Source organism: Lagenorhynchus albirostris, chromosome 10, assembly GCF_949774975.1.
Source record: "Lagenorhynchus albirostris chromosome 10, mLagAlb1.1, whole genome shotgun sequence".
Classification (NCBI taxonomy): domain Eukaryota; kingdom Metazoa; phylum Chordata; class Mammalia; order Artiodactyla; family Delphinidae; genus Lagenorhynchus; species Lagenorhynchus albirostris.
In genome coordinates this window covers 48,796,253-48,822,831 of record NC_083104.1, presented here as the reverse complement: position 1 = coordinate 48,822,831, position 26,579 = coordinate 48,796,253, and the positions used below count along the sequence as shown (strand labels likewise).

Here is a 26,579-nt window from a genome sequence, read left to right as displayed (position 1 = left end):
AAATGTTGGTGCATTTAATGTTGTCCCAGAGGTCTCTGAGACTGTCTGAATTCTTTTCATTCTTTTTCCTTTATTCACTCTGCAGTAGTTATTTCCACTGTTTTATCTTCCAGGTCACTTATTTGTTCTTCTGCCTCAGTTATTCTGTGGTTGATTCCTTCTAGAGAATTTTTAATTTCACTTATTGTGTTGTTCATCATTGTTTGTTTGCTCTTTAGTTCTTCTAGGTCCTTGTGAAACGTTTCTTGTATTTTCTCCATTCTGTTTCCAAGATTTTGGATCATCTTTACTATCATTACTCTGAATACTTTTTCAGGTAGACTGCCTAAGGAAATTTTTTTAATTAAATGGTTTATCCTTCCATTTTTTTTGAATCTTAAGAAGACATTTTTTTGCCATTCAAAAATATGTATGTGTGTGTGTATATATATATGTGTGTACACACACACACACACATATTTGTATCCCTCCATTCTTAGCATATTATATTGTTCTGCATCTGGGTTTCATCACCTGATGATTGTAGTATAGAGAGCTCTTCCTCGTTCTTTTCTTATAACTGTACACTTATTCCATTGTACTATAGTTTATTCCACCAGTTCCCTGTTAATGGACGTTGGAGTTGTTTGCAGTCTCTTGCTGTTAAAAATAGTCCTACAAAGACGAATGTACTGCATAGGTCTTTCTGTGTTTTTGCTGGTGTCTATGGGAGTCAGAAAAGTAAGTTTGCCGGGTCAAAAGGTGTGGTAAACCTGCTATATGTAACAAATTCTCCTTTGTAGGGATTATACAATTTTGCATTCCCACAAATGAGAGGGTCTGTTTCCTTCTCCACACTACTTTTCCCTGAGTATATTGTCAAGTTTTTGGACTCTTACTGGTGTTTCAGTGAGAAATACAGTTTTAATTTACATTTCCCTTAGTATGGGCATCTTTTCATATTCAAAGCAATTTGTTTCTCTGTGAACTGTCCATTTTTTTAGCCTACTGTTCTACATAATAGTGGGGTTTTTCCTCTTTATTTCTAATTTTAGAGGCTCTCTATATGGAAAGAAAGTAAATATAAATTGTAAAAATTTTTTATAGTCATTTGTCTTTTTGCCTTGCTTATCGTGTTTTTTGCCATTCAAAAGTTTTCATTTCTATGTAGTCTTATTTGTTACCCCTTTCCCCTTCTTGCTTGTGGATTTTTGAGTCATTTTGGGGTAATTTTTACCTGCTCCTTGGTTATAGCAGTTCACTCATCTTTTCTCTAGTAACTGTATGTTCTTACTTCCTTTCTTCTTTCTCTGTCTCTCTCTCTGCCTGTCTTTCTCTCTCTCTTTTCCTTCTGTGCATTTGTTCTGGTGTATGGTACAAAATTTGGTTCCAATTTTCTTTTTCCATGTGTATATCCAGTTATGCCAACATTTCATTTAAAAGTCTATCTTTTCTCATTGATTTTAGCTGCTCTTTTTGTTTTTTTTTTTTGTTGTTTAATGTACTTGTATATGTAATTGGGTCTATTTATGGATTTTCTATTCTACTCCATTGGTCTGTATTCATGAGCCATTACAACATTGTTTTAATTGTATAAGCCTTATGTTTTAATATCTAGTAAGATTAGCTTTCTTCGTTTTCGTTTTGTGTTTTTCTAGCTTTTTTTTTTCTTGTTTTTCTTCCAAATAAACTTTATAATCAGCTTGTCTTACTCTGATGAGAAAAAAACCTGATGGTATTTTTATTTGGACTGCATTAAATGTATAGATTAATTTAGGGCATAACATGTATTTTTGTGATGCTGAGTCTTTTCATCCAAGAAGATGCCTTTCCTTTTGTTCAGTCCTACTTCCCTGTCTTCCAGGAATGTTTTATATAATTTTCCTCATATTGATTTTGGGTATATCTTGTAATTTTACATGTATGTATTTACTTTATTTTTTGATATTGTGTTTATTATATCTTCTCTCTAGGTTTTATTTTGATCTGTGATGATTATTGAATTTTGTATGTTAATTTTATAACCTGTTACTTTACCAAGTCATTTCATTGTTCATAGTAATTTTGCCATTGATTAGTTTGGGTTGTCTAGATGTATAATCGTATGAGATGAAAATTGAGAATTTTCTGAGCCTTTCCAAAGAATACAGAATTTTTCTAAGTTAACAATACATGGGCAGTGCAGGTGTGTTTCTGGAGATAACACTTAGCTGCTTAATGGTATATTGTAGATGTTCCAGTCTGTCATGTGCCATGATCTGTGTTAACTGTATCATTTGTTTAATAACAGGAGTTAGAAAGGCAGAAACATATGTGTAGTGTGCTACAGCATAAGATGGATGAACTTAAAGAAGGCCTCCGACAAAGAGATGAGCTTATTGAGGTATGTACATGAACTGTGGAAATACTTAATTTTGGAAAAAAATGCACTGAATTGGATGAGGGCATGTGTGTTGGGAGGGAAGGGAGTTAAAATGCCACAAACTTGTCTCTTCACATTTGGCTGTACCCTAAAATCTTACAAACGTGAAACATGAAGGCAGGCTTAAAAAATTAATACTGTGAACCCTATAAATATTTCGCCTTTTAATAGCAGAAGCTTTTATAATTGTCTTTTATTCCTAAGCACATTGTTTCCTAAAGATATCTTAGGAAATGGGCAAAAGTACCATGATTCTTTGGAATGTAGTAAATGCTATATTTGGGGACATGATTCTTGGGGAATAAGAATTTTGATCGTCACTCAGGTAGGTGCATTTCTGAGATGGCTAAATGAAAAGAAGAAATTGTGTCAAGACGCCTGGTAGTAGACAAGAGGTGAAGGTTGCCCGGGGCTGTGACTCAGGTTCCTGGGGTGGAGGAGCTCTGAGGGCCACAGCAATATCCTAGGAGGGAAGGAGGAGTGTGGGCCTCCAAGGAATCTTTGAAAGCATGTATCATCCTTTTGTGCCTGCCAGCTTGCATGCATCTCTGTTTTTCTTTAAATGTGGTTTTCCTCTTGAGGTTGTCATTTTTATAAATATGGGGTGAGGTTTGTTGGGAAGGGGTCATGCTCACTTTCTTGGTGAGGTTATCAAGCACGTCTAATGTTAACTTAGTTAATAAGTTAACATTAGTTAACTTATTAACTTAGTTAATAATGTTAACTTATCCCGTGGTGATATCAGGAAGGCAGCTTTTTTTATTTTAAAAAATAGTCTATTTGTTTCATTTTTTTAATTATTTTTTATTTTTTGGCTGCATCAGGTCTTCACTGCGGCACACAGGCTCTTTGTTGTGGCGCGTGGGCTTCTCTCTAGTTGTGGCACGCAGGTTTTCTCTCTCTAGTGTGGCACGCGGGCTCCAGGGTGCATGGGCTCAGTAGTTGTGGCACGTGGGCTTAGTTGCCCCAGGCATGTGGGATCTTAGTATCCTGACCAGGGATCGAACCCATGTCCCCTGCATTGGAAGGCGGATTCTTTACCACTGGACCACCAGGGAAGTCCCAGAAAGGCCAGCTCTAGACAACCCCGGAGATGCCACATGCATCACAGTCAACTCAGCCCGGCCCCTCGTCCTTCAGAACCACCCCCCCTTCCCTCCCTCTTTTTCTCTTCCCCCATGGGCCTGCCTCACTTAATCTCTCCCCCTATAAATGACTTTAAAAACCATTTAATAGAAGAAAAGAAGTGACTCTTTTTGTGGATTTGTGTTACTTTTTTTGTCATTCTTGAGAATAATTGAATTGAACATAGCCTGCTGAAAGCAGATAGAATTTGTGAATTCTAAATGCAAACACAGAACCCTTTGAAAATATCAGATTACATGTGAAGTTAATTGCCTTAGTTTTTCCATATATGGCAAGAAGCATATTATCCAAACTCTGTATCCTGCTGGCAGTTAAAAATCACGTGAATTCTTCTCCCTTTTTGTGCTCTTTTTTATGTGTGTCAATATGCCAGCCACTTGTTATTTCTTTTTCTAATTAAAATATGTACTTTTCCCCATATGGTTTCCAAAGAATAATAAAACTACTTTGGGAGCTGCTTCTCAAATTCAGTAACTTATGTTAGAATTGGTTAAGTGTTCTAGTTTTTAGTTTGTTGATTGCATTTAAGAGCTATTTTAATGCTTGATTTTTACAATTTGTCAGTATGGTTTCCAATTTAAAAGCCCAGGGTGCAGGGTATACAAACTTTAAAAACCTTAGTTTTAAGAGTTTTTTTTTTTTTTTTTTTTTTTTTTGCGGTACGCGTGCCTCTCACTGTTGTGGCCTCTCCCATTGCGGAGCACAGGCTCCGGACGCGCAGGCTCAGCGGCCATGGCTCACAGGCCCAGCCGGTCCACAGCATGTGGGATCTTCCCGGACCGGGGCACGAACCTGTGTCCCCTGCATCGGCAGGCGGACTCTCAACCACTGCGCCACCAGGGAAGCCCTTAAGTACTTTTTATGTTTAGAATTACCATCCTTCAGATGTTAATATGCACATTTACTTATAACTGAAGAATCCTGACTTTGCGAAAATAATGTTTTTTGGTCTTTAGAATGGAGAACCACGTGGTAAAGTAGATGAGAAATGTATGAGTAGGGAAAGTGGAAGATGATAATTTACCAATAATGCATAAAAGAACCTGCTAAATATAAGAGAGTATAAATTGAGCATCAGTGCCTAGTCAGAAGAGTTAAGAATTGCTAAATGCTAGAAATCTAGTTTTTCTAAAAACTGATGTGAAATGTGTAATTTATGATGTTCTTTCTATCATAGATTCTGCTAACAGGAATTCAAAATGATTGAGCTATGTCCCTCTTGTAGTTTTTTAGTTCTTCTTAAAAAAATAGGGTTCAAAACTACTGCTTGTTGTCTGTGATAAGGATCATTTGTTCATAAGAAAATCTGAATTTCCCTCTCTAAAAGTGTAAGTTGTCCCATGTTTGGAGGAAAGGCACTTATGAGAGGAAGAGTACATGTGTGGAGCTGGGTGTACACAGAAGCCCCAGCTGGCTTGCTGCCTCATAGCTGTGGCTGGAGCAGCTGCCCCCAGTCCTCTCACTTGCTGTCATACCGACACAGCGCCAAGACGCTGGATGTCATCTTTCCTTCTAAGACACTGGATGCCATCTTTCCTGTTGATCACAGACTTTCTGCTTTTGTTAAGTTTCTTTATTGGCTTTATTTTTGTTCTGTTTTCCTCCCTCTAACCCCGTCCCCTTTTTCTTTGTGCTCTTTTATTACTTCTCTTCCCCTCTTCCTCTGCAGGAGAACCAGCGTATGCAGCAGAGAGTAGACACCATGACAAAAGAGGTGTTTGAACTCCAGGAGACACTGCTTTGGAAAGATAAAAACATTAGGGTATGAGATCAAATTGGGCATTGGCCCAAAGCTCATTGATGAGGAATAGACCAATGTAAATTTAACGTAGAGATTCCTAAAATTCTGTCCTTTGACTATTTTTAGAGCATTTATACAGAGTGAAATATGAATAAGCAGAAGACAGAAACTTCCATGGGAAAACCTAATCCTATGCCTGGAAAGAACTCTTCTCTCCAGCTGACTCTGGGCTTGTAAAACCTACAAGTAGGAACTTTCTAAGGAAGTTGTTCTTTATTTCCCCAGGATTTTTATGCAGAAACAGCCACAGGCATTTAATTCAAACTCTGTGGGTAATTTGATATCCTTACATTGTAAGAATTTGGATAAGAAGCAAAAGGATAGGGGGTGGGGGAAAAGTTATTAGCATCCCATAAATCTTTGGTGAATAAAATAGGAAGAGATTAAAATCATTTTAATTACGGAAGTGGATAGGAATGTAAGATTTGCTGGAGCTGCCAGACTATGATGTCACCTCTAATCATATCCTTGCAACTCCCTAAAGCAGGGGCCCAGATAAGGAAAAAGTCTTCAGTGCCTTTTTGCTAAACCCTTCAGGTAGATTCCAAGGACACTGGAGCTGAAAAAATCCCTGCCAGTTCATCCCATGTGGCCTTTTGACTGGCAGCCACGTACACCTCATGGCATATGAGCTCTCTGTTCCACAGAGGCTTAACTTGTCAGGGAAGGGCAGCGTGGAGGGAAAAGAGAGAAGGAAACCCTTGGCCTGAAGACATAGTTAGGAAGCCTCCGTTCTACCAGAGGTTAGGTGGGGTAGGGAAAAGCTGGCCAAAATCCCCGAGAGCACCTGTGGTGGACAGGCGTGGATGTGAAGCCCTCCGGATCACACCCTCCATAGTTAGGGGCATTCTGGTATCCAGGTCATTTCACACCTCCAAGGACCCTATCCTCTCAATAGACACTTGGGAAACAAAATTACTTGTTAAAGTGTGGTAGACCAAGCAGTTTTAAAGAAAGAAAGCTACCTTTTAGAGTTTCTGCTGCTAAAATACCAAGTTCCTGTAATTCTGTCTAAAGCTGGAAAAACCTTCTGAGGTATTAATTAACAACTCGGTTAAGAGTTTTGAATTGTGACTGTGAACTACCGATTCTATTTAAATTTTTTACTTGGGAAATTTAAAATGAGACGTGAAAACTGTATAGCAAAAGCAGGTAGTTTGTAAAGTTAAGTTGAAATCTGGTCACTATTTAGAATGGGCTTCTTTTAGGATTTTACATAATTTTCTTTAGCACAGATCTGCAGCTCCATGATTTCTATTTTGTATAATTATCTTAGCATATTAAACTGATTATTTTGGACCAGCCATAGAAAACCCCCAAATCTCTCAGTCCAATAGCTATTCAAAATAAAACAAAAATTTTTTTCTACCCAAAAGATGTACTGATGGTTACAGTATAAATAATTTGACTTTTAAATTTTCCTGCTATTATTGAGTGAATGAGTGGGTATCTTCTTTCTGTGTAGCATATAATAACATGTTCTTTTGGCTTTTGTTGTTGTTGTTGGCACCATTTTTCCAACAGCATTTGCTTATTACTTAGTGTCTGTGTCACATTTATTTTAATTTTTTTTATTTTTTTATACAGCAGGTTCTTATTACTCATGAATTTTATACACATCAGTGTATACATGTCAATCCCAATCGCCCAATTCATCGCACCACCACCACCACCACCCTGCTTTCCCCGATTGGTGTCCATACGTTTCTTTTCTACATCTGTGTCTCAATTCTGCCCTGCAAACTGGTTCATCTGTACCATTTTTCTAGGTTCCACATATATGTGTTAATATACTATACTTGTTTTTCTCTTTCTGACTTACTTCACTCTATATGACAGTCTCTAGATCCATCCATGTCTCTACAAATGACCCAATTTTGTTCCTTTTTATGGCTGAGTAATATTCCATTGTATATATGTACCACATCTTTATTCATTCATCTGTTGATGGGCATTTACGTTGCTTCCATGACCTGGCTATTGTAAATAGTGCTGCACTGAACACTGGGGTGCATGTGTCTTTTTGAATTATGGTTTTCTCTGGGTATATGCCCAGTAGTGGGATTGCTGGATCATATGGTAATTCTATTTTTAGTTTTTTAAGGAACCTCCATACTGTTCTCCATAGTGGCTGTATCAGTTTACATTGCCACCAGCAGTGTAAGAGGCTTCCATTTTCTCCACACCCTCTCCAGCATTTATTGTTTGTAGATTTTATGTTGATGCCCATTGTAACTGGTGTGAGGTCTCACCTCATTGTAGTTTTGATTTGCATTTCTCTAATAATTAGTGATGTTGAGCTGCTTTTCATGTGCTTCTTAGCCATCTGTATGTCTTCTTTGGAGAAATGTCTATTTAGGTCTTCTGCCCATTTTTGGATTGGGTTGTTTGTTTTTTAAATATTGAGCTTCATGAGCTGTTTATATATTTTGGAGATTAATCCTTTGTCCGTTGATTCGTTTGCAAATATTTTCTACCATTCTGAGGGTTGTCTTTTTGTCTTGTTTATGGTTTCCTTTGCTGTGCAAAAGCTTTGAAATTTCATTAGGTCCCATTTGTTTATTTTTGTTTTTATTTCCATTACTCTAGGAGGTGGGTCAAAAAAGATCTTGCTGTGATTTATGTCAAAGACATAATGTCTTTGACATAATGACATAATGTCTGACAAATGTCTTCCTATGTTTTCCTCTAAGAGTTTTATAGTGTCTGGTCTTACATTTAGGTCTCTAATCCATTTGGAGTTTATTTTTGTGTATGGTGTTAGGGAGTGTCCTAATTTCATTCTTTTACATGTATCTGTCCAGTTTTCCCAGCACCACTTATTGAAGAAGCTGTCTTTTCTCCACTGTATATCCTTGACTCCTTTATCATAGATTAGTTGAACATAGGTGCATGGGTTTATCTCTGGGCTTTCTCTCCTGTTCCATTGATCCACATTTCTGTGTTTGTGCCAGTACCATATTGTCTTGATTACTGTAGCTTTGTAGTATAGTCTGAAGACAGGGAGTCTGATTCCTCCAGCTCCATTTTTTTCCCTCAAGACTGCTTTGACTATTTGACACACACTATTTTGTGTCTCCATACAAATTTTAAGATTTTTTGTTCTAGTTCCGTAAAACATGCCATTGATAATTTGATAGGGATTGCATTAAATCTCTAGATTGCTTTGGGTAGTATAGTCATTTTCACAATATTGATTCTTCAGTCCCAGAACATGGTATGTCTCTCCATCTGTTGGTATCATCTTTAATTTCTTTCATCAGTGTCTTATAGTTTTCTGCATACAGGTCTTTTGTCTCCCTACGTAGGTTTATTCCTAGGTATTTTATTCTTTTTGTTGCAATGGTAAATGGGAGTGTTTCCTTAATTTCTTTCAGATGTTTCATCATTAGTATATAGGAATGCAAGAGATTTCTGTGCATTAATTTTGTATCCTGCAACTTTACCCAATTCATTGATTAGCTCTAATAGTTTTCTGGTGGCATCTTTAGGATTCTCTATGTAGTGTTTCATATCATCTGCAAACAGTGTCAGTTTTACTTCTTCTTTTCCAATTTGTATTCCTTTTATTTCTTTATCTTCTCTGATTGCCATGGCTAGGACTTCCAAAACTATGTTGAATAATGATGGCGAGGGTGGACATCCTTGTCTTGTTCCTGATCTTAGAGGAAATGCTTTCAGTTTTTAACCATTGAGAATGATGTTTGCTGTGGGTTTGTCATATATGGCCTTTATTATGTTGAGGTAGGTTCCCTCTATGCCTACTTTCTGGAGAGTTTTTATCATAAATGGGTGTTGAATTTTGTGAAAAACGTTTTCTGCATGTATTGAGATGGTCATATGGTTTTTATTCTTCAGTTTGTTAATATGATGTATCAGATTGATTGATTTGTGTATATTGAGGAATCCTTGCATCCCTGGGATAAGTCCCACTTGATCATGGTGTATGATCCTTTTAATGTGTTGTTGGATTCTGTTTGCTAGTATTTTGTTGAGGATTTTTGCATCTATATTCATCAGTGATATTGGTCTGTAATTTTCTTTTTTTGTAGTATCTTTGTCTGGTTTTGGTATCACAGTGATGGTGGCCTCATAGAATGAGTTAGGGAGTGTTCCTTCCTCCGCGATTTTTTGGAAGAGTTTGAGAAGGATGGGTGTTAGTTCTTCTCTAAATGTTTGATAGAATTCACCTGTGAAGCCATCTGGTCCTGGACTTTTGTTTGTTGGAAGATTTTTAATCACAGTTTCAATTTCATTACTTGTGATTGGTCTGTTCATATTTTCTATTTCTTCCTGGTTCAGTCTTGGAAGGTTATACCTTTCTAAGAATTTGTCCATTTCTTCCAGGTTGTCCATTTTATTGGCATAGAGTTGCTTGTAGTAGTCTCTTAGGATGCTTCGTATTTCTGTGGTGTCGTAACTTCTCCGTTTTCATTTCTAATTTTATGAATTTCAGTCCTCTCCCTCTTTTTCTTGATGAGTCTGGCTAATGGCTTATCAATTTTGTTTATCTTCTCAAAGAACCAGCTTTTAGTTTTATTGATCTTTGCTATTGTTTTCTTTGTTTCTATTTCATTTATTTCTGCTCTGATCTTTATGATTTCTTTCCTTCCGCTAACTTTGGGTTTTGTTTTTTCTTCTTTCTCTAATTGCTTTAGGTGTAAAGTTAGGTCGTTTATTTGAAATGTTTCTTGTTTCTTGAGGTAGGATTGTATAGCTATAAACTTCCCTCTTAGAACTGCTTTTGCTGCATCCTGTAGGTTTTGGATCATCATGTTTTCATTGTCATTTGTCTCTAGGTATTTTTTGATTTCCTCTTTGATTTCTTCAGTCATCTCTTGGTTATTTAGTAACGTATTGTTTAGCCTCCATGTGTTTGTGTTTTTTACATTTTTTTCCCTGTAATTCATTTCTAATCTCATAGCGTTGTCGTCAGAAAAGATGCTTGATATGATTTCAGTTTTCTTAAATTTACTGAGGCTTGATTTGTGACCCAAGATGTGATCTATCCTAGAGAATGTTCTGTGCTCACTTGAGAAGAATGTGTAATCTGTTTTTGGATGGAATTCTTATAAATATTAATTAAATCTGTCTGGTCTATTGTATCATTTAAAGCTTGTGTTTCCTTATTTATTTTCATTTTGGATGATCTGTCCATTGGTGTAAGTGAGGTGTTAAAGTCCCCCACTATTATTGTGTTACTGTCGATTTCCTCTTTTATCGCTGTTAACAGTTGCCTTATGTATTGAGGTGCTCCTATGTTGGGTGCATATATATTTATAATTGTTATATCTTCTTCTTGGATTGATTTCTTGATCATTAGGTAGTGGCCTTCCTTGTTTCTTCGTTTTAAAGTCTATTTTATCTGATATGAGTATTGCTACTCCAGCTTTCTTTTGATTTCCATTTGCATGGAATATCTTTTTCCATCCCCTCACTTTCAGTCTGTATGTGTCCCTAGGTCTGAAGTGGGTCTCTTGTAGACAGCATATATATGGGTCTTGTTTTTGTATCCATTCAGCAAGCCTGTGTCTTTTGGTTGGAACATTTAATCCATTCACATTTAAGGTTGTTATCAATATGTATGTTTCTATGACCATTTCCTTAATTGTTTTGGGTTTGTTTTTGTAGGTCCTTTTCTTCTCTTGTGTTTCCCACTTAGAGAAGTTCCTTTAGAATTTGTTGTAGAGCTGGTTTGGTGGTGCTGAATTCTCTTAGCTTTTGCTTGTCTGTAAAGCTTTTGATTTCTCCATCGAATCTGAATGAGATCCTTGCTGGGTAGAGTAATCTTGGTTGTAGGTTTTTCCCTTTGATCACTTTAAGTATATCATGCCACTCCCTTTTGGCTTATAGAGTTTCTGCTGAGAAATCAGCTGTTAACCTTATGGGAGTTCCCTTGTATGTTATTTGTCATTTTTCCCTTGCTGCTTTTAATAATTTTTCTTTGTCTTTAATTCTTGCCAATTTGATTACTATGTGTCTCGGCATGTTTCTCCTTGGGTTTATCCTGTATGGGACTCTCTGCGCTTCCTGGACTTGGGTGGCTATTTCCTTTCCCATGTTAGGGAAGTTTTCAACTATAATCCCCTCAAATATTTTCTCTTGTCCTTTCTCTCTCTCTTCTCCTTCTGGGACCCCTATAATGTGAATGTTGTTGCATTTAATGTTGTCCCAGAGGTCTCTTTGGCTGTCTTCATTTCTTTTCATTCTTTTTTCTTTATTCTGTTCCGCAGCAGTGAATTCCACCATTCTGTCTTCCAGGTCACTTATCCGTTCTTCTCCCTCAGTTATTCTGCTATTGATTCCTTCTAGTGTAGTTTTCATTTCAGTTATTGTATTGCTCATCTCTGTTTGTTCTTTAATTCTTCTAGGTCTTTGTTAAACATTTCTTGCATCTTCTCGATCTTTGCCTCCATTGTTTTTCCAAGGTCCTGGATCACCTTCACTATCATTATTCTGAATTCTTTTTCTGGAAGGTTGCCTATCTCCACTTCATTTAGTTATTTTTCTGGGGGTTTATCTTGCTCCTTCATCTGATACATAGTCCTCTGCCTTTTCATCTTGTCTACCTTTCTGTGAATGTGGTTTTTGTTCCACAGGCTGCAGGATTGTAGTTCTTCTCTCTTCTGCTGTCTGCCCTTGGTGGATGAGGCTATCTACTTGGCTTTTTTTTTTTTTTTTTTTTTTTTTTTTTTGCGGTACGCAGGCCTCTCACTGTTGTGGCCTCTCCCGTTGTGGAGCCTCTCCCGTGTCTCTCCAGACATGCAGGCTCAGCAGCGACAGCTCACGGGCCTAGCTGCTCCACGGCATGTGGGATCTTCCCGGACCAGAGCACAAACCCGTGTCCCCTGCATCGGCAGGCAGACTCTCAACCACTGCGCCACCAGGGAAGCCCTAGGCTTTTTTTTTAAATTAAACTTTTTAAAAATGTTTGAGGTCATTGTAGGTTCACATGCAATTGTAAGAAATAATACAGAGATCTTGTATGCCCTTTATCCAGTTTTCCCAAAATGTAACATCTTGTAAAACTATAGTACAACAAGTGTATTGACCTTGATATAATCAAGATGCAGAACCTTTTCATCACCATAAGGGGTCCCTCCTGTTGCCCTTTTACAGCCATATCTACTGCCTCCCCTTCACCATCCCAGGTGCTGGCAACTGCTAATCTGTTCTCCATTGCTATAATTTTGTCATCTTAAGAATGTTGTATATGGGATCATACAGTATGCAGCCCTTTGGAGTTACATTTTTTTCACTCAGAATAATTCCCCTTAAGATTCATCCAAGTTGTTTCATGCATCAGTAGTTTGTCCCTCCTTTGACTTAAAAGAAATTTTTTTAATTGTGGTAAAGTCCAAAAAAATAACAGAAAATTGACCATTTAAATTTAAATGTAGAGTTTGGTGGTATTAAGTCCATTGACATCCTTGTGCTACCTCACCATCATCCATCCATAGAAACCTTTGCATCTTGCAGAACTGAAACTGCCCATTAAATAGCAACTCCCCAATTTCCCCTCCTCCAGCCCCTGGCAGCCACCCTTCCACTTTCATTTCTATGAATTTGACTACTCTTGGTACCTCATAAAGTGGAATCATACAGTATTTGTCTTTTTGTGACTAGCTTATTTCACTTAGCATATATCCTCAGGGTTCAGACATGTTGTAGCATGTGTCAGAAGTCCTTCCTTTTTAAGAATGAATAATATTCCAATGTATGCTTGTACCGCATTTTGTTTATCCGTTCATCTGGACGCTTGGTTGCTTCCACCTTTTTACTATTGTGAGTAATGCTGCCGTGAACATGAGTTTGCAAAACTCTCTTGGTGATTTCTTTTGGGTATGTACCCAGGAGGGGAATTGCTATATTATATGGTAATTCTATGTTTAATTTTTTGAAGAACAGCCATACCGTGTTCCATAGCAGCTGCACCATTTTATCTTTCCACCAGCACTGTACAAGGGTTCAAGTTTCTCTACATCCTTGACAACGCTTGTTTCCTCTTTTTTTCTTTCTTTTTTTTTTTTTTTGATAGTAGCCATCCTAATGTGTGTGAGGTGGTCCTCCCTTGACTTTTAGAAGACACATTTTTACATATGATCTGTGACTACCTAATATATCACTTGTCTCTAGGAGCTTCATTATCAAGATTTAAATTTAGTAACTCCATGAAGGAACATGGCCATTATTCTCATATTAAAGTTCAGTTTTCTTTAGTTCTTTCATTGATCCTCGTGGTCGTACCTCTAGTGTAGTTCTGAGCACCCAGTGGTCATGCGTATAATCAATACATATGAAGGGCTTGTATATCCCTATAGCCCAGAACAAGGCTCACTCCCATTCTGACTAAAGATATTTGTGCCTGTATGTAATTATAACCTGTTGTCCAAAAGTTCAGCCTTTAGGCTTCTTGACACTAGAATTTGAGGTTAGGTCAGGGGTAAAGAATTACTTAGATCTCCACAAGCATGTACTTTCTACCCTAAAAAAAAAAATCTCTAGGAACAATTATGGAATACAAACACAAGGGTAGTGATTATATGGTCAGGTAATACAGAGGATTTCAGATCCAGTGTGAATACATTTGGTCCAATTATAAGGTACTTCAGTAGTCCTCAAACTTTGTGGTGAAATGGAAGGATTTGCAGGATGTATTTTATTTTCCCATCCATAATTATGGGAAGATGAAATTTAAAAGTCCAAAAGTAAAGATAAAATCTGCTATTAGATTGGGAAGAGGAGCAAATGGCATGTACTAGCATTTGATAGAATTCTGGGTTTCAAATTGGTCTGTTCCTAACGGGTCTTTTATCTCCAGTGGTGTTTCTACAGAGCATGTTGTGACAGTGGTTGCTGACCCAGTTACGTGTGGTGACGCATGGCACGACTATGTACACAGATACCATAACCCAAAATAGCCAACGCAGCAGAGATGAGAGTGGCTGTCAGTAGATGGGAGAGTATTGCTTGGGCTTTGCTGTCCTAATGTTACACTTGCTAGTAATGTAATGGAGTGTTAATACTAGCTTGGAGTGGTAGAGTAAATGCCTTATGGTGCTAGAAACGCAGATTGTTAACTTACACACAGACTGTAGACACAGTATGAATGTAAATTGTTGACAGGAAGTTAGATGTTCATGTTGCAGTTTGGGCAGGTAAGGAATAGGACTTGCCCTGTGAACTACTTTTCCAGTACTATCTGGGATGACAATAAGGGAACATAATTGTGGCCTTCATGGGGCGACGATAGATAAAGAGTACGCAAGGGCTTTGGAACCAAAAAGAACTGGATTCATTTTCTGGCTTTACCAGTTACTGTGACTTTGGGTGAAAACGTAGCCTCTCTGAACCTCAGTTTTCTGATCTGTGAAATGGGCATAAGGAAAGTACAGGGTATATAAGGGAGAAATTAAGTTAAAAATATATGAGAGAAATTATATGTATATTTAACACCTGGAGCACAAATGACAGTTGCTATCATCCATTATTTACTTATTGGTTGGAAAATAGGATTATAATGATTTAAAAAGTTGTCCAGCTATTCAGCAGTCAGTAACAAAGCAGTTAGCCCACTTCTAAACTCTGTAAACCAAGAGGAAAGTTACCTGTTGTAGTTTAACTTCTTAGATTAATGGGAATGCTGGTAGAAAACATTAAATATAGGAACAAATGTGCAGAGAAAGGCTTTTTCAAATAGCGCAGCTGTCAGATACCTGCACAGACTGCTTATCCTGGGTGGGTTCTGAAGTATGGGGTATTTTATTACACAGAGTAACAGTATGTCATTGTTGACCAAACGTGTGTTCCTGCTTCTGCACCACTGTCCTGAGCTCTTGACAGTGTGAGATTTAGGCAATGGTGGGAAAAATGGAACCCAGTCTGGCTTTTCCTGAGCCTTGCTTGCATCTTACACACTGCAGGCAGGGTGCTTGACACTGAGTACTCCTTTCAGCCTGTGCCTGTAGGATGCTGCTGTTATTTATCCCCTTTTCCAGTGAGGAAACTGAGGCATAGGTCAGTTAATAGGTGCCAGGACTCAACGTCCTGTTTCCAAACCCATATTCTGCTACCTGCCATAGGTGGACTATATTTATTTTGTCAGTATTTTTTTTTGGTTTTTCACATTTTGAAGGTATATCAGAAAACCAAATAACCCTTAGTTATTATTTTGTTAATTAAATTAACAAAAACAGATCCTTGAGAATTTTGGGGGGGGAGATTAGCTTTTTTTTTTTTTTTTTTTTTGCGGTACACGGGCCTCTCACTGTTGTGGCCTCTCCCGTTGCGGAGCACAGGCTCTGGACGCGCAGGCTCAGCGGCAATGGCTCACGGGCCCAGCCGCTCCGCGGCATGTGGGATCTTCCCAGACCAGGGCACGAACCCGTGTCCCCTGCATCGGCAGGCGGACTCTCAACCACTGTGCCACCAGGGAAGCCTGAGATTAGCTATTTTTAATTAAGCGGTATCTGAGGGATATTTTACCATACTCCTGGAGAACTATTACTACGGCCAGTGTTTAATTAAAATACCTTGTATATATACTGGTTGTTTTCCTCCAGAACTAATTTTTATTTTTTAAAAAATCAGGTATATTCTTGAATATACTTTAGTTTAACATGAAACGTGGGTTTTTTGGTCTACCAAACAAACGTACTTAGGAGGTTTGTAAGGAAGACTTTATTTTAGTATTACTAAATGACTGAAAAAGAAAGATTTGTTTTCTTGCCTGATGTGATAAGCATGTTTTGCCAAATTTATGCACGATTAACCACTTACTATTAAAACTTTCTTCTGGAGATAGATACCCGTATAACTGTGTATTTCCTCCCATATCTAACTGCTTGTTTCCAAAGCTTTTAATGCTTCCTTGTCTCCTATGCCTTTATCTTTTTTGAATTTGAATTAGGTACTTCTCTGCTACCTTTCACTTGCTCTTTTTCTGTGCCATTCTTTCTCTTGCTACCCTGTCTAAACCAGGCTCTAGAGAAACAGAAAGAATACATTGGCTGCCTTAGGAGTGAGCGGGACTCGCTCAGAGAGGAGCTGGCCGAGCTGAAGGCAGCAGTGGAGACGGGAGAGGTACGTGAGCTCCCCCGCGCGCCAGGCCCTCACTGCTTTGTTCCTCCTTCCTTCCGTCCTGTCCTCTTTCCAGCCTGAATACAAAGCACAGTGTTCACTCCTCAGCCCAGATTTGGTAGGTGTGAGTCCTGTCTCTGCAGAGCTAGATTCCATGTAGCTAGTGCTGACCAGGTGTTCCCGTGACAGGCATGTGTTGTCGCAGGGTCAGTCGCCTCACTGCCATGTCCTCCTTCCCTGGGGGCCGTTTTTTGTGATGGTGGGTTTCTTCCTCTCTGCAGAAACATGGCTTAGTCATCATCCCCGACGGCACTCCCAACGGCGACGTCCACCAGGAGCCAGTGGTCGGAGCCATCACTGTTGTGTCTCAGGAAGCCGCTCAGGTCTTGGAGTCGGCAGGAGAAGGGCCACTGGGTAAGACACCGCCACTGTATTGACTTGGATTAATGCTGTCCTCTTGGACTTCCAGCTTGTTCACATTCTCTCTTGGAAAACAAAAACACACCAGGTCTGTCTGAGCCTTATCTAGATCCCTAACGGGAAGAAATCTGGGCATGCTGTCTTCAGACATCCTTGACCTTGGGAAACCAGCATTGGGGTCATTGACAGGCAGTAAGTGTAACTGTAAGGCCCCTGGTTGGAAGCACTGTGGGTGTATACATGTTGCTTTTTCACTTAAATACAACCTTCTGCAAAGAGATAATCCAGCACATCCGTCCGGGGGAACCAGTGGGCTGGTCGGCAGCTTCCAGAGTACGTGTAAGTTTCTTCTTCCTGGAGCATCTGGTTTTCTGTCCTGCTACTCATGCCAGGATTCTGTAGCTCTTTGCCACTGCATTTCTTAAGGCAACAAACAGACGACCAAGAAGATATCAGAGGAGTGTTATTCCAGAGCAGGGCTTCTGAGCCTCTTAAGGGCTAAGCCTCTTAAATTTGACCCCTTGAGAACCTAATGACACCTGTCTCAGGAAACCACTCAGATGCCCATCTATTGCCTCCACTAAGATTCCTATTCTAGAGAAGAAGAATGGCACAAGTAGATACTGTATCATCAGCTCACTTTTGTATTAAAAAATGATCGTTTTTTCTTCTTTGTCTTATTTTCATATATATGTAGGTTTCCTAGAAGAATAGATATAATATAAAGGGGGGCGGGCAGCCAAAAAACGTTTTAAAGGGCACATTCTCTAACGTACAGAATTCTGGAAGTGTAACTGTCGAGAACTTTGATAAAGCAGAGGATGCCGGCGAGGTGAGTGAGAGCTGCCGTGGGGAATAGACTGAGTGTACAGCCACGGGCAGCTCAGATGGTTTTCTCTGCCTGATGGGAGGTGCCGAAACATTTGGCCATGACCTTGGTGGATTGTGGGGAGTGCTGGCTGGGTGTCAGGTGCTTTTGTAAAAAACTCATCTGTAGGTGTCCCCTCAGTCCAAGGGGCCTTTTTTTTTTTTTTTTTTTTGGCGGTACACGGGCCCCTCACCGCTGTGGCCCCTCCTGTTGCGGAGCACAGGCTCCGGACACGCAGCCTCAGCAGCCATGGCTCACGGGCCCAGGCGCTCCGCGGCATGTGGGATCCTCCCGGACCGGGGCACGAACCCGCATCCCCTGCATCGGCAGGCGGACTCTCAACCACTGCGCCACCAGGGAAGCCCCAAGGGGCCTATTTTAATGCATGTTGGGAAGAAGCAGCCCTCCCCTCCGGCCAGGAGCAAGCCCTAGCAGTCCTGCTACCAAGCCTCAAATGGCTCTCTTGGGGGTTTTTTTTTGGTTTGTTTGTCTTTTTAAGATGTTGGGGGTAGGAGTTTATTAATTAGTTAATTTATCTTTGCTGTGTTGGGTCTTCGTTTCTGTGCGAGGGCTTTCTCTAGTTGAGGCAAGCGGAGGCCACTCTTCATCGCGATGTGCGGGCCTCTCACTATCGCAGCCCCTCCTGCCACGGAGCACAGGCTCCAGACGCGCCGGCTCAGTAGTTGTGGCGCACGGGCCTAGTTGCTCCGCGGCATGTGGTATCCTCCCAGACCAGGGCTCGAACCCATGTCCCCCGCATTAGCAGGCAGACTCTCAACCACTGCGCCACCAGGGAAGCCCCTCAGATGGCTCTTGACGGCACACATCTTAGAGTTGGTCCCCTTCCCTCCCCCAACTAGCTTTGTGGGCCTCTGCTTCTTCCATCATTGTGTTCCTCTGTTTTCTTTGCTCTAGCACCCCTCTCAGGCCCATTCTTAGTCCCTGCCTTCTCTCCCATAGTTTGTTTTCTCCTGCTAAGGGCTTAAGAGCCTGTGGGAGTACCCTTGGCTTTGAGTTGTCTATCTACTGGTAAAACTTGGAAATTTTTGAAACAAGGAAATGATCTTTGTACTTCATTTTGTCTTCAGATGGAAAATCACTGCTCTTGGGAGCAAATGTTGTATTTAGTGCCCTGATAAATATCAGTTGTGTGGAAATATGTGTTGAATAATTAAGTACTTTTCCTTTCACCATTAAAGCCTTCATGTCTTGATATTCAGAGCTATGAACTGTTTATCAGATGTTTGCCGTTTGTGAATTTGAAGAATTATTTTAAATTGTTTATGTACTACAACATTACAAATTTTTCATTTGTTTTAGATGTAAGGCTACGAAAACTTGCTGGAGAAAAGGAAGAGCTACTATCACAGGTAAAGGTATTCTTCTCATTGGAAGGGGATGTTAATTGTAACTGACTAAATCATATGGTAAAATGTTAGCAAACTAAAATGTACACTAGAAAGAAATGTGCTTGTTTCAAACATCATTACTCAAGTAAGAGTTGAAGGATAAAAAGATAATTCATCTTTGTTGTCTCCTGTTCTTTAAAAAAAAAATTAAAGGACACGAAGTTTAAGGAGTCAAATAGTTTTAAAAGCCTGTTCTGAAGACAGAAGTGCCCTGCCCTGCCCTCTCCCCACCTCCAGCCCCAACCATCCCTTTTGCTTCCTTTAGCTGATTCTTGTGGTGTGTACTGCCCTTGTATGCTTCTATATAACATGCTTATGTTGCTTCTTGATTGTTCTGTTTAAGGCTACTCTGTTGACATCCCTCTATGGGACGTAAGGATTTATCTTTCCTTCATCCCCTCTCCCTACCACACGCATGTATACTTTCCATTCCCACATCCTCCTAATAAAGGAGCAGTGAGATTCCAGTCTGTTTACGTTATCAGGACTCTGTAAACACTGCTCACAGTGGAGCCATGGAACATTCTAGGATTCATCTCCTTCACAACTCCTTAGTTCGCCTGAAGTTAGTATTGTGGTTTTTCTTGTCATTTGCTTGGTTTCCTATGTATTTGTTACTAATCTAGCTGCAGACTCTCCAATAGTCGTTTCAGTCCAGTCTTGGTGTTTTCAGATGCATCAGGTATTCCCTCAGTTCCATCTCTTTTGGTTCTTGGTGCATCTGACTCGCCCCTTGTGAACTTAGAGGCTTGCTCCCCCGGGACAGAGACGTGACCACCTTTCACCATCATCTAGAGTTTCCTTTGCCTGTGCTTCAGGCTGGAGCAGCATCTTATGCCTCCCTCCTTCTGTGTCCATTCTCTTATTCTGGTACAACCCCCAGTAGCTTCCTGAGGAAAGAGTTTTGGGGCTGTAAATTTTTCTTAACTTTGCAGGACTGAAATGTCTTCATTTTGTCCTCTTACTTGATTAACAGTTTGATGGGGGTATAGAATTCCTCATTGTAATCATTTTCATTCTTTTTTTTTTAACTTCTTTATTGGAGTATAATTGCTTTACAATGGTGTGTTAGTTTCTGCTTTATAACAAAGTGAATCAGCTATACATATACATATGTCCCCATATGTCCTCCCTCTTGTGTCTCCCTCCCACCCTCCCTTATTCCACCCCTCTAGGTGGTCACAAAGCACTGAGCTGATCTCCCTGTGCTATGCGGCTGCTTCCCACTAGCTATCTGTTTTACATTGGGTAGTGTATATATGTCCATGCCACTCTCTTACTTCGTCCCAGCTTACCCTTCCCCCTCCCCGTGTACCCAAGTCCATTCTCTACATCTGCATCTTTATTCCTATCCTGGCCCTAGGTTCTTCAGAACTTTTTTTTTTTTTTTTAATAAATTGCTTCGTTGTCTTCTGGCCTCCTGCACGGCTATTGAGAATTTCAAGGACATTTTGATCTTTTGTCTATGACCCGTTTTTCCCTCTCTGGCAGCTTGTACCATACTCTCCTTTCTCCCTCGGGTTCTCAGATTTCAGTGATGTGGTTTGGGGTTTTGCGTGAATGCATTTATTGTGTGTGCTTCTCCAGGCACATGTAGCTGCATAGATACATAGGCATGGAGCGGGTAGAGAGCTTTTACCAGGTGAGCATAATAGGGCAGAGGAGGTGAGGGCTTGTGCGAGAGAGTGATGACGACGGACCTGGAGATTAAACTGGGTAAGGAGGTTTGAGGGAAATCCAGGAAGATATCAAGGCACAGCAGAGAGAAGATGGAAACAGTGGACTATAGGTGCCAGTGGGGTTGAAGGATTTTTGGAGTTGGGTCCAGAGGGAATGAGCTGGAAAGATCAAGAGTAGTGGTTAGAGAGAAGATACATGGAACTGAATTCAGTAGGGACTGCTGTTGTCTAGTGGTGAAATCTAGTATATGACGGTGGGAGTGAGAGGCTGAGGGCAAGGTGGGATACATGGCAAGATCCTTGCTCCAGAAACTAGAGATCCGTTGTAGGAGAGATCACACTTAGATGTATTTTGAATTTGCCAACAATTAATGCAGGAGTAGCCTGGAGATCATGTGAGTTAGGAGCTAAAATGGTGACGAAAGAGTGGGGAGATGGCAATGATGAAGTGGGGTTAGTACTTATAATCTGAAGCGATGCGATTAGGAACTGCATTAGGAATTCAGGGAGGCTAGAGGGAGAAGAGTTTGTGACAGCAAGGAACGCAAGAAGACACCTGATCCATTCTCAGGCTCAGGGAGAGGTGGGCTGAAAGGACAGTCAGGCTGCAGAGGAAGCAGGCCCCTCAGGGGAGGGCAGGTCTCTATTAGAGCACCGATGGGGTAATGGGGATGCACAGAGAGGGTGGAGGATAGTCCAGAGGGTGCAGTGCAAGAGTGTCAGGCTTTGGGAAAGGTTAGGAGATGAAGACAGAGTAGGGCTTGTACCGGGCCTTTTGGGAAGGAGTGCAGGAAAAGAGACGACAAGCCTTTTCGAGATGGACATTGAACAGGAATGATTGAACAGGAATGATGGGGATGATGAGATTAGTCCCGGTTGGCCCGAGGCAGATAGTGATGTCATGGTTGAAAGGTCAGAGTTGTCTGGGAAGCACAGATTTAGTCCCAGTGCCGAGCTCACCCTTTCTCCATCAGGGGAGGGGCAGACCTGGTCCGAGTGCTGAGCTTTCCCTTTGACCCCTGTGGATGGAGCCGAGGACAGCTGGGGAAGCCACCTGGAACTCTGAGCACGCAGACTCACCTTTGACCCCTGATGATGAAGGACGCAGGAGGCGTGGGGACGCTTGGTCTTGGTCCGGAGGTGGCCCGCTGTAGGAGAAGGCAGACTTGCTCTGATTTGTGCTCCTTCCTGGATCTCTGATGCTAAGAGTTGTCGGCATTTGGAGAAACACGACTTTGATTTGATTTGGGGGTGGCGAGGGGGATCAGACCTCGGGACAGATAATGTTTCTCTCCTGTTTTTCCATCCCTTTTCGTCTCATTTGTTCTGCTTTCTAAAAGATATTCTCACCGTTATCTCCTCATTTTTATTGAGTTTCTATTTCTGCAGTCATTTCAAGGATGCAGATATTTTCCCTTATCTCAGAGGGTATTGATAGGCTGGTTGGTTTGCTTCCTGATTCTTTTTTTCTATCTGCATAGTTTGTTTCCTTCCAGATGTTCTTTTATGTACATTTAGTTGGTCTTCAGTTTAAAAGTAGAGGACTAAAAAGCTGGTGGGCAGCTCTGAGCTTGTGGGTAGGGCTCGTCCAAGTTTCTGTGAAGCCTGACGTGGCTGGGTGTCTTATTGGGAACCTTAGGTGTGGTTATGTTGGTCTTTTATTTTAGGCTAGTCAGAGAGTTCTAAAGAGAGAGATCCCGTCCTGTGCCTGAGCTACAGTCCTAGCTGGGTGTGCAGTTTGGGAACTGAGGGTGGACCAGAGGCCTCAGCATGTAGTTCATTTCTGTCCGTCTAATCTTATTTTTCACATGTGAGACTCTTGTCTCCACCTGGGCCTTCTTTTCTCCCAACCCAAAGTCCCTCCTAATTTTATTTTTTAGTTTATTTTGTAAATTAAAAAAAAACCTTTATTAGGTTATAACTGGCATAAAGTAAGCTGCACATACTTAAAGTGTACAGATGTACATACCTATATTAGTTTCCAAGGGCCGCCATAACAAAACACCACAAACCGGGTGGCGTAGAATAACAGAATGTCCTCTCACCTCACAGTCTGGAGGTGAGAAGCTCTGTGTCAACAGTGTGGGTTCCTTCTGAGGCCTGTGACGGGAAGTCAGTTCCAGGCCTCTCTTCTAGCTTCTGGCATTTTGCTGCCCATCTTTGGGGTCCCTTGGCTTGTAGATGACATTCTCTGTCTTAGCACATCTTCCCTCTGTGCCTGTCTGTCTCTTCATGTGGCATTCTTCTTATAAGGACACCAGTCATATTGGACTAGGGGACTAGGGGCCCACCCTATTCCAGTGTAACTTCATCTCAACTAAGTGCCTCTGCCGTGACTGTTTCCAAATAAGGTCACATTCTGAGGTACTGGGGCTTAGGACTGCAAAATACGAATTTGGGGGGACAGTTTAATTCACAGCAATACCTGTGAAACCATCACCACTATCAAGATGGTGAAAATATCCATAACTTCGCCAAAGTTCCTGTGTCCCTTTGTAAACCTTCCTTCCCCTCCCACCTCCCTCCCTCTCTCCAGGCAACCACTGACCTGCTTTTTGTCCCTTCAGTTTGCATTTTCTGGAGTTTTTCACGCAGCATATACTCAGTTTGAGATTCACCTTGTTGCTGCACGTATTAGTAGTATGTTCCCTTCTTTGGCTGAGTAGTAATTCCATTGTATAAATCGACCGCAATTTACTTATCCTTCTCTTGATGGACATTTCAGTTGTTTCTTGTTTGGGGCTATTAATGAATAAGCTGCTATGAATGTCCTTTATTTTGGGTAAAATAAGGTATATTATGTAACTGAACTCAAAAATATATTTCCAATTATTTCTGTATACAGTTTTTCTAAATAAGAATATTTAACCTAACTCTAAACAAGAAACCTCTAACTGCCCATGAATTTTCCATTTTTAATAAAAAATAACAAAAAGGAACTCCTAAGATGTACTTTTCCACAGACCTGCACAAACAATAAAATATGGCTGTTTTAACTGGGACACCTGGTCCTGGAGCTTGCTCCTTTTGATAATTAGCTCGTAGCTGATCTCCAGCACCTGAGCACAGCGTGCCCCATGGCAGGCACTCCAGGAAACAGTTTCTGAATGAATGATTTGTGGCCTTATTCTAAGATGTGGACACCAGGCCAAGCATCTGTTTCATTTGAGAGACTGGATCTCACGCATAAGCCTTTACTTCCTCTTCAGATTAGAAAACTGAAGCTGCAGTTGGAGGAGGAACAGCAGAAGTGCTCCAGGAACGATGGCACAGCAGGTGACCTGGCGGGACTGCAGAATGGCTCGGACCTGCAGCTCATCGAAATGCAGAGTAAGGCTGGGGCCGGGCCGCCACTGACCCGCGTGGGGCTGTGTCCGGGACGTGGTTGTGAGCAGGCTGTTAGAGCCTGCAGTTCTGAAGACTGGTTAGTTCTCAGCTGGACTAGAAAAGCCATCCTGGTCAGTCATGGAACTGAAGAGGTTTCTACTAGGCTGTGTGCTTCCTGGGGTGACAAGGCCTGAGAGGTAATGCTCTCCCCGCTTCCTGGCAAAGTGATTTCTAGAACATTTTGCAAATAGTGACATCATGACACTATCCTTTTCCACATCCCCGGGTCATCTGTAAGCACCCTTCCTAATGACATGTTTTTCTATGGAATTTATCTTAGATAACTGGAGGGGAATATATTTGGAACTAACTCACACTACTCTGGAGTAGTTTCAGAATTTTCCCAGAAGTAGTCTTGTTAACCCAAATTAATCTTTATTAGATGGAATTTAAACCAAGGCCACAAAGTAAGCCTACTCAGTTTACCCAAATTATTTCAGTTGTTCTGCCTTTCTACTTTTGACCCCATATTATTTTAAAGTGCCTACGGTATTCAGAGTAATCCCCACAGCGGGGAGATTTTAGCAGCCATTCATATACAGTTAGATAATGTATAATCACACAGGGGAGACACTTATTTTTCCAATTTGAATAAGGCTTTTCTGATAACTTATTTTAAAATAGTGGTTATTCCATGGCCCTTTTATCTAAATATTCTGAGTTAGGGCAAATAGACAAGCTTTTTGAACCAGGCTTATTAAAACTAACTTATTACTATTAACTTTTGAGGTTAGTATCATTTCCTCTATTGGATATCAGTTGGAACCCTTGTGATATAGTTCAAATATTTTGTTCTAGAAATACCGATTTGGAGTGGAGGGTAGATGAAAAGATGGGCATAACAAAAGGTAAGTTGACTAGTTAGGAGGTTGTGATAGTGACCAAAACAGTCCAGTGGCCGCCAACAGTCTTAGAAAGAGGGCAGTGCACAGATTTGTAAGAGTTTGACCTAAAACAGCAAATTCAAAAGGAATCATATTGAGGAGGAATGGGTGTGCATTGATGTGTGACATCTTCCCAGAGCAGGCACCACGACAGAGCTGGCGTCTGTGGCAAGCAGGGCAAGTGACCGGGGTGGGGCTGTGACCCAGGTGAGCAGAGCAGGGCCAGGCAGGGCTGGGCTGGGCTGGGCCGGGCCTGGCATGTAGCGACAGAAGCAGGCAGCTCCCCTGCACCGGAGGCCGGGACAGGAACCTGGTGACTCTCAGTTCTGGACAGCTGCCTTGTCTGTAAGCATGGTGTTTGGGGATGGAATTTCAGAACACACATGAAATAAATGGCTGAGACCAGGGATTTATACTTTTGAAAACAGGAAGGAATGAGTGGTTTGGTGAGAAGGAAGCAGCACATTTTGATAATAAGTTGCTGGAGTTAAGAATTAAAAAACAGTATCCTAAAGCTTCAGTTTTAGGCCCAGAAATGGGAGTAGTTCTCTTTCGCTACCAGAGATGGCTTTTGGGGAGAGGCTTTTATAACCACATTAATTTTAGGGTGACAGTAATTATCCAATTAGAAAAACCTTTTGCATTAAAGATTATGTAGGTAGTTTTAACCTTAGTTTTATGGAAAAGTAGAAAAGTTCTTAAGTAGGATAGATTTGGTTTATCTCCTGCAAACCTTATGATTCCTATTACAATGTAATTAGTTCAGAGTGATTTTTGTTAAATTTGGATTGCTGGAATTTTTCTCCCCCAGCATTTCTAAGCTTCTCATTTTAAATGGTTTGCTTCTTAGGTCAGATATACAGCTAATGATTTATAGCTCTATCCTTAACACATTATCACAACATATTACTGAAAAGCATTTATTTTCAGTAAATATTAAGCGTACATTACGTGCAAAGCACTTGGCTAGAAACAGAGGTAGATTCAAGAAGCCAAAACAGGGCCCCTGTCCTTACATATCTATATAATGTTAGGAAAGCATGATGTCATAAAAGAGAGTCCAAAAAAATGCAACAAAGGAAGGAGAAGCTCGAGTTAACTAAGGAGAGTCATGAAGGAGGTGAAAATTCAGCAGGACCTTGAGCAGGACCTTAAAGGTTGGTTAGACTTAGATCAGAGGTGGGGAGAAAAGGGCACTTGGGCTGTGGGGGGGAGCAGGATACCTGGGGAGATGGGAAGGTGTAGGGCTGGGGGCAGGGAAACTGGAGCGGGGGGGGGGCCTGGTCCCGTGGGCACAGAGGCTCCCTGGGCCCTGGGGCTGCAGGTAAGGTTGGCAGGGGCCCTGCTGCACTGACAGGGCTCCTTGCTTCAACCTCTACCTGCACACATCATGGTGTGAAGAGAGAATTTTCTTCTAAAATGCTGTTGCAACACAAGTGCTAGAGCTTCTCATAGCATAGATGCACCAGAACCTGTGCTGCAGGAGATACCGCAGTTGCCTGTGT

General features: G+C 40.9%; 1 protein-coding gene across 18 annotated transcripts in view; it reads left to right on the top strand.

Annotated features, from left to right (window-relative positions):
- LRRFIP2 (LRR binding FLII interacting protein 2) overlaps positions 1-26,579 on the top strand; it is a 119,533-nt gene that overhangs the window by 89,966 nt on the left and 2,988 nt on the right. For 12 of the 18 annotated variants that reach the window (XR_009542894.1, XM_060162379.1, XM_060162391.1 and 9 more), the window contains 6 exons: positions 2,270-2,362; positions 5,217-5,309; positions 16,329-16,430; positions 16,709-16,841; positions 19,036-19,085; positions 24,013-24,133. Coding sequence is in view for 17 of the 18 variants with exons in the window: in XM_060162379.1 (XP_060018362.1) it covers positions 2,270-2,362; positions 5,217-5,309; positions 16,329-16,430; positions 16,709-16,841; positions 19,036-19,085; positions 24,013-24,133 (592 nt within the window). In the remaining variant the exon portion in view is untranslated. The remainder of the gene's footprint in view (positions 1-2,269; positions 2,363-5,216; positions 5,310-16,328; positions 16,431-16,708; positions 16,842-19,035; positions 19,086-24,012; positions 24,134-26,579) is intronic. The other 6 variants (XM_060162393.1, XM_060162392.1, XM_060162383.1 and 3 more) reach the window with 2 other exon arrangements.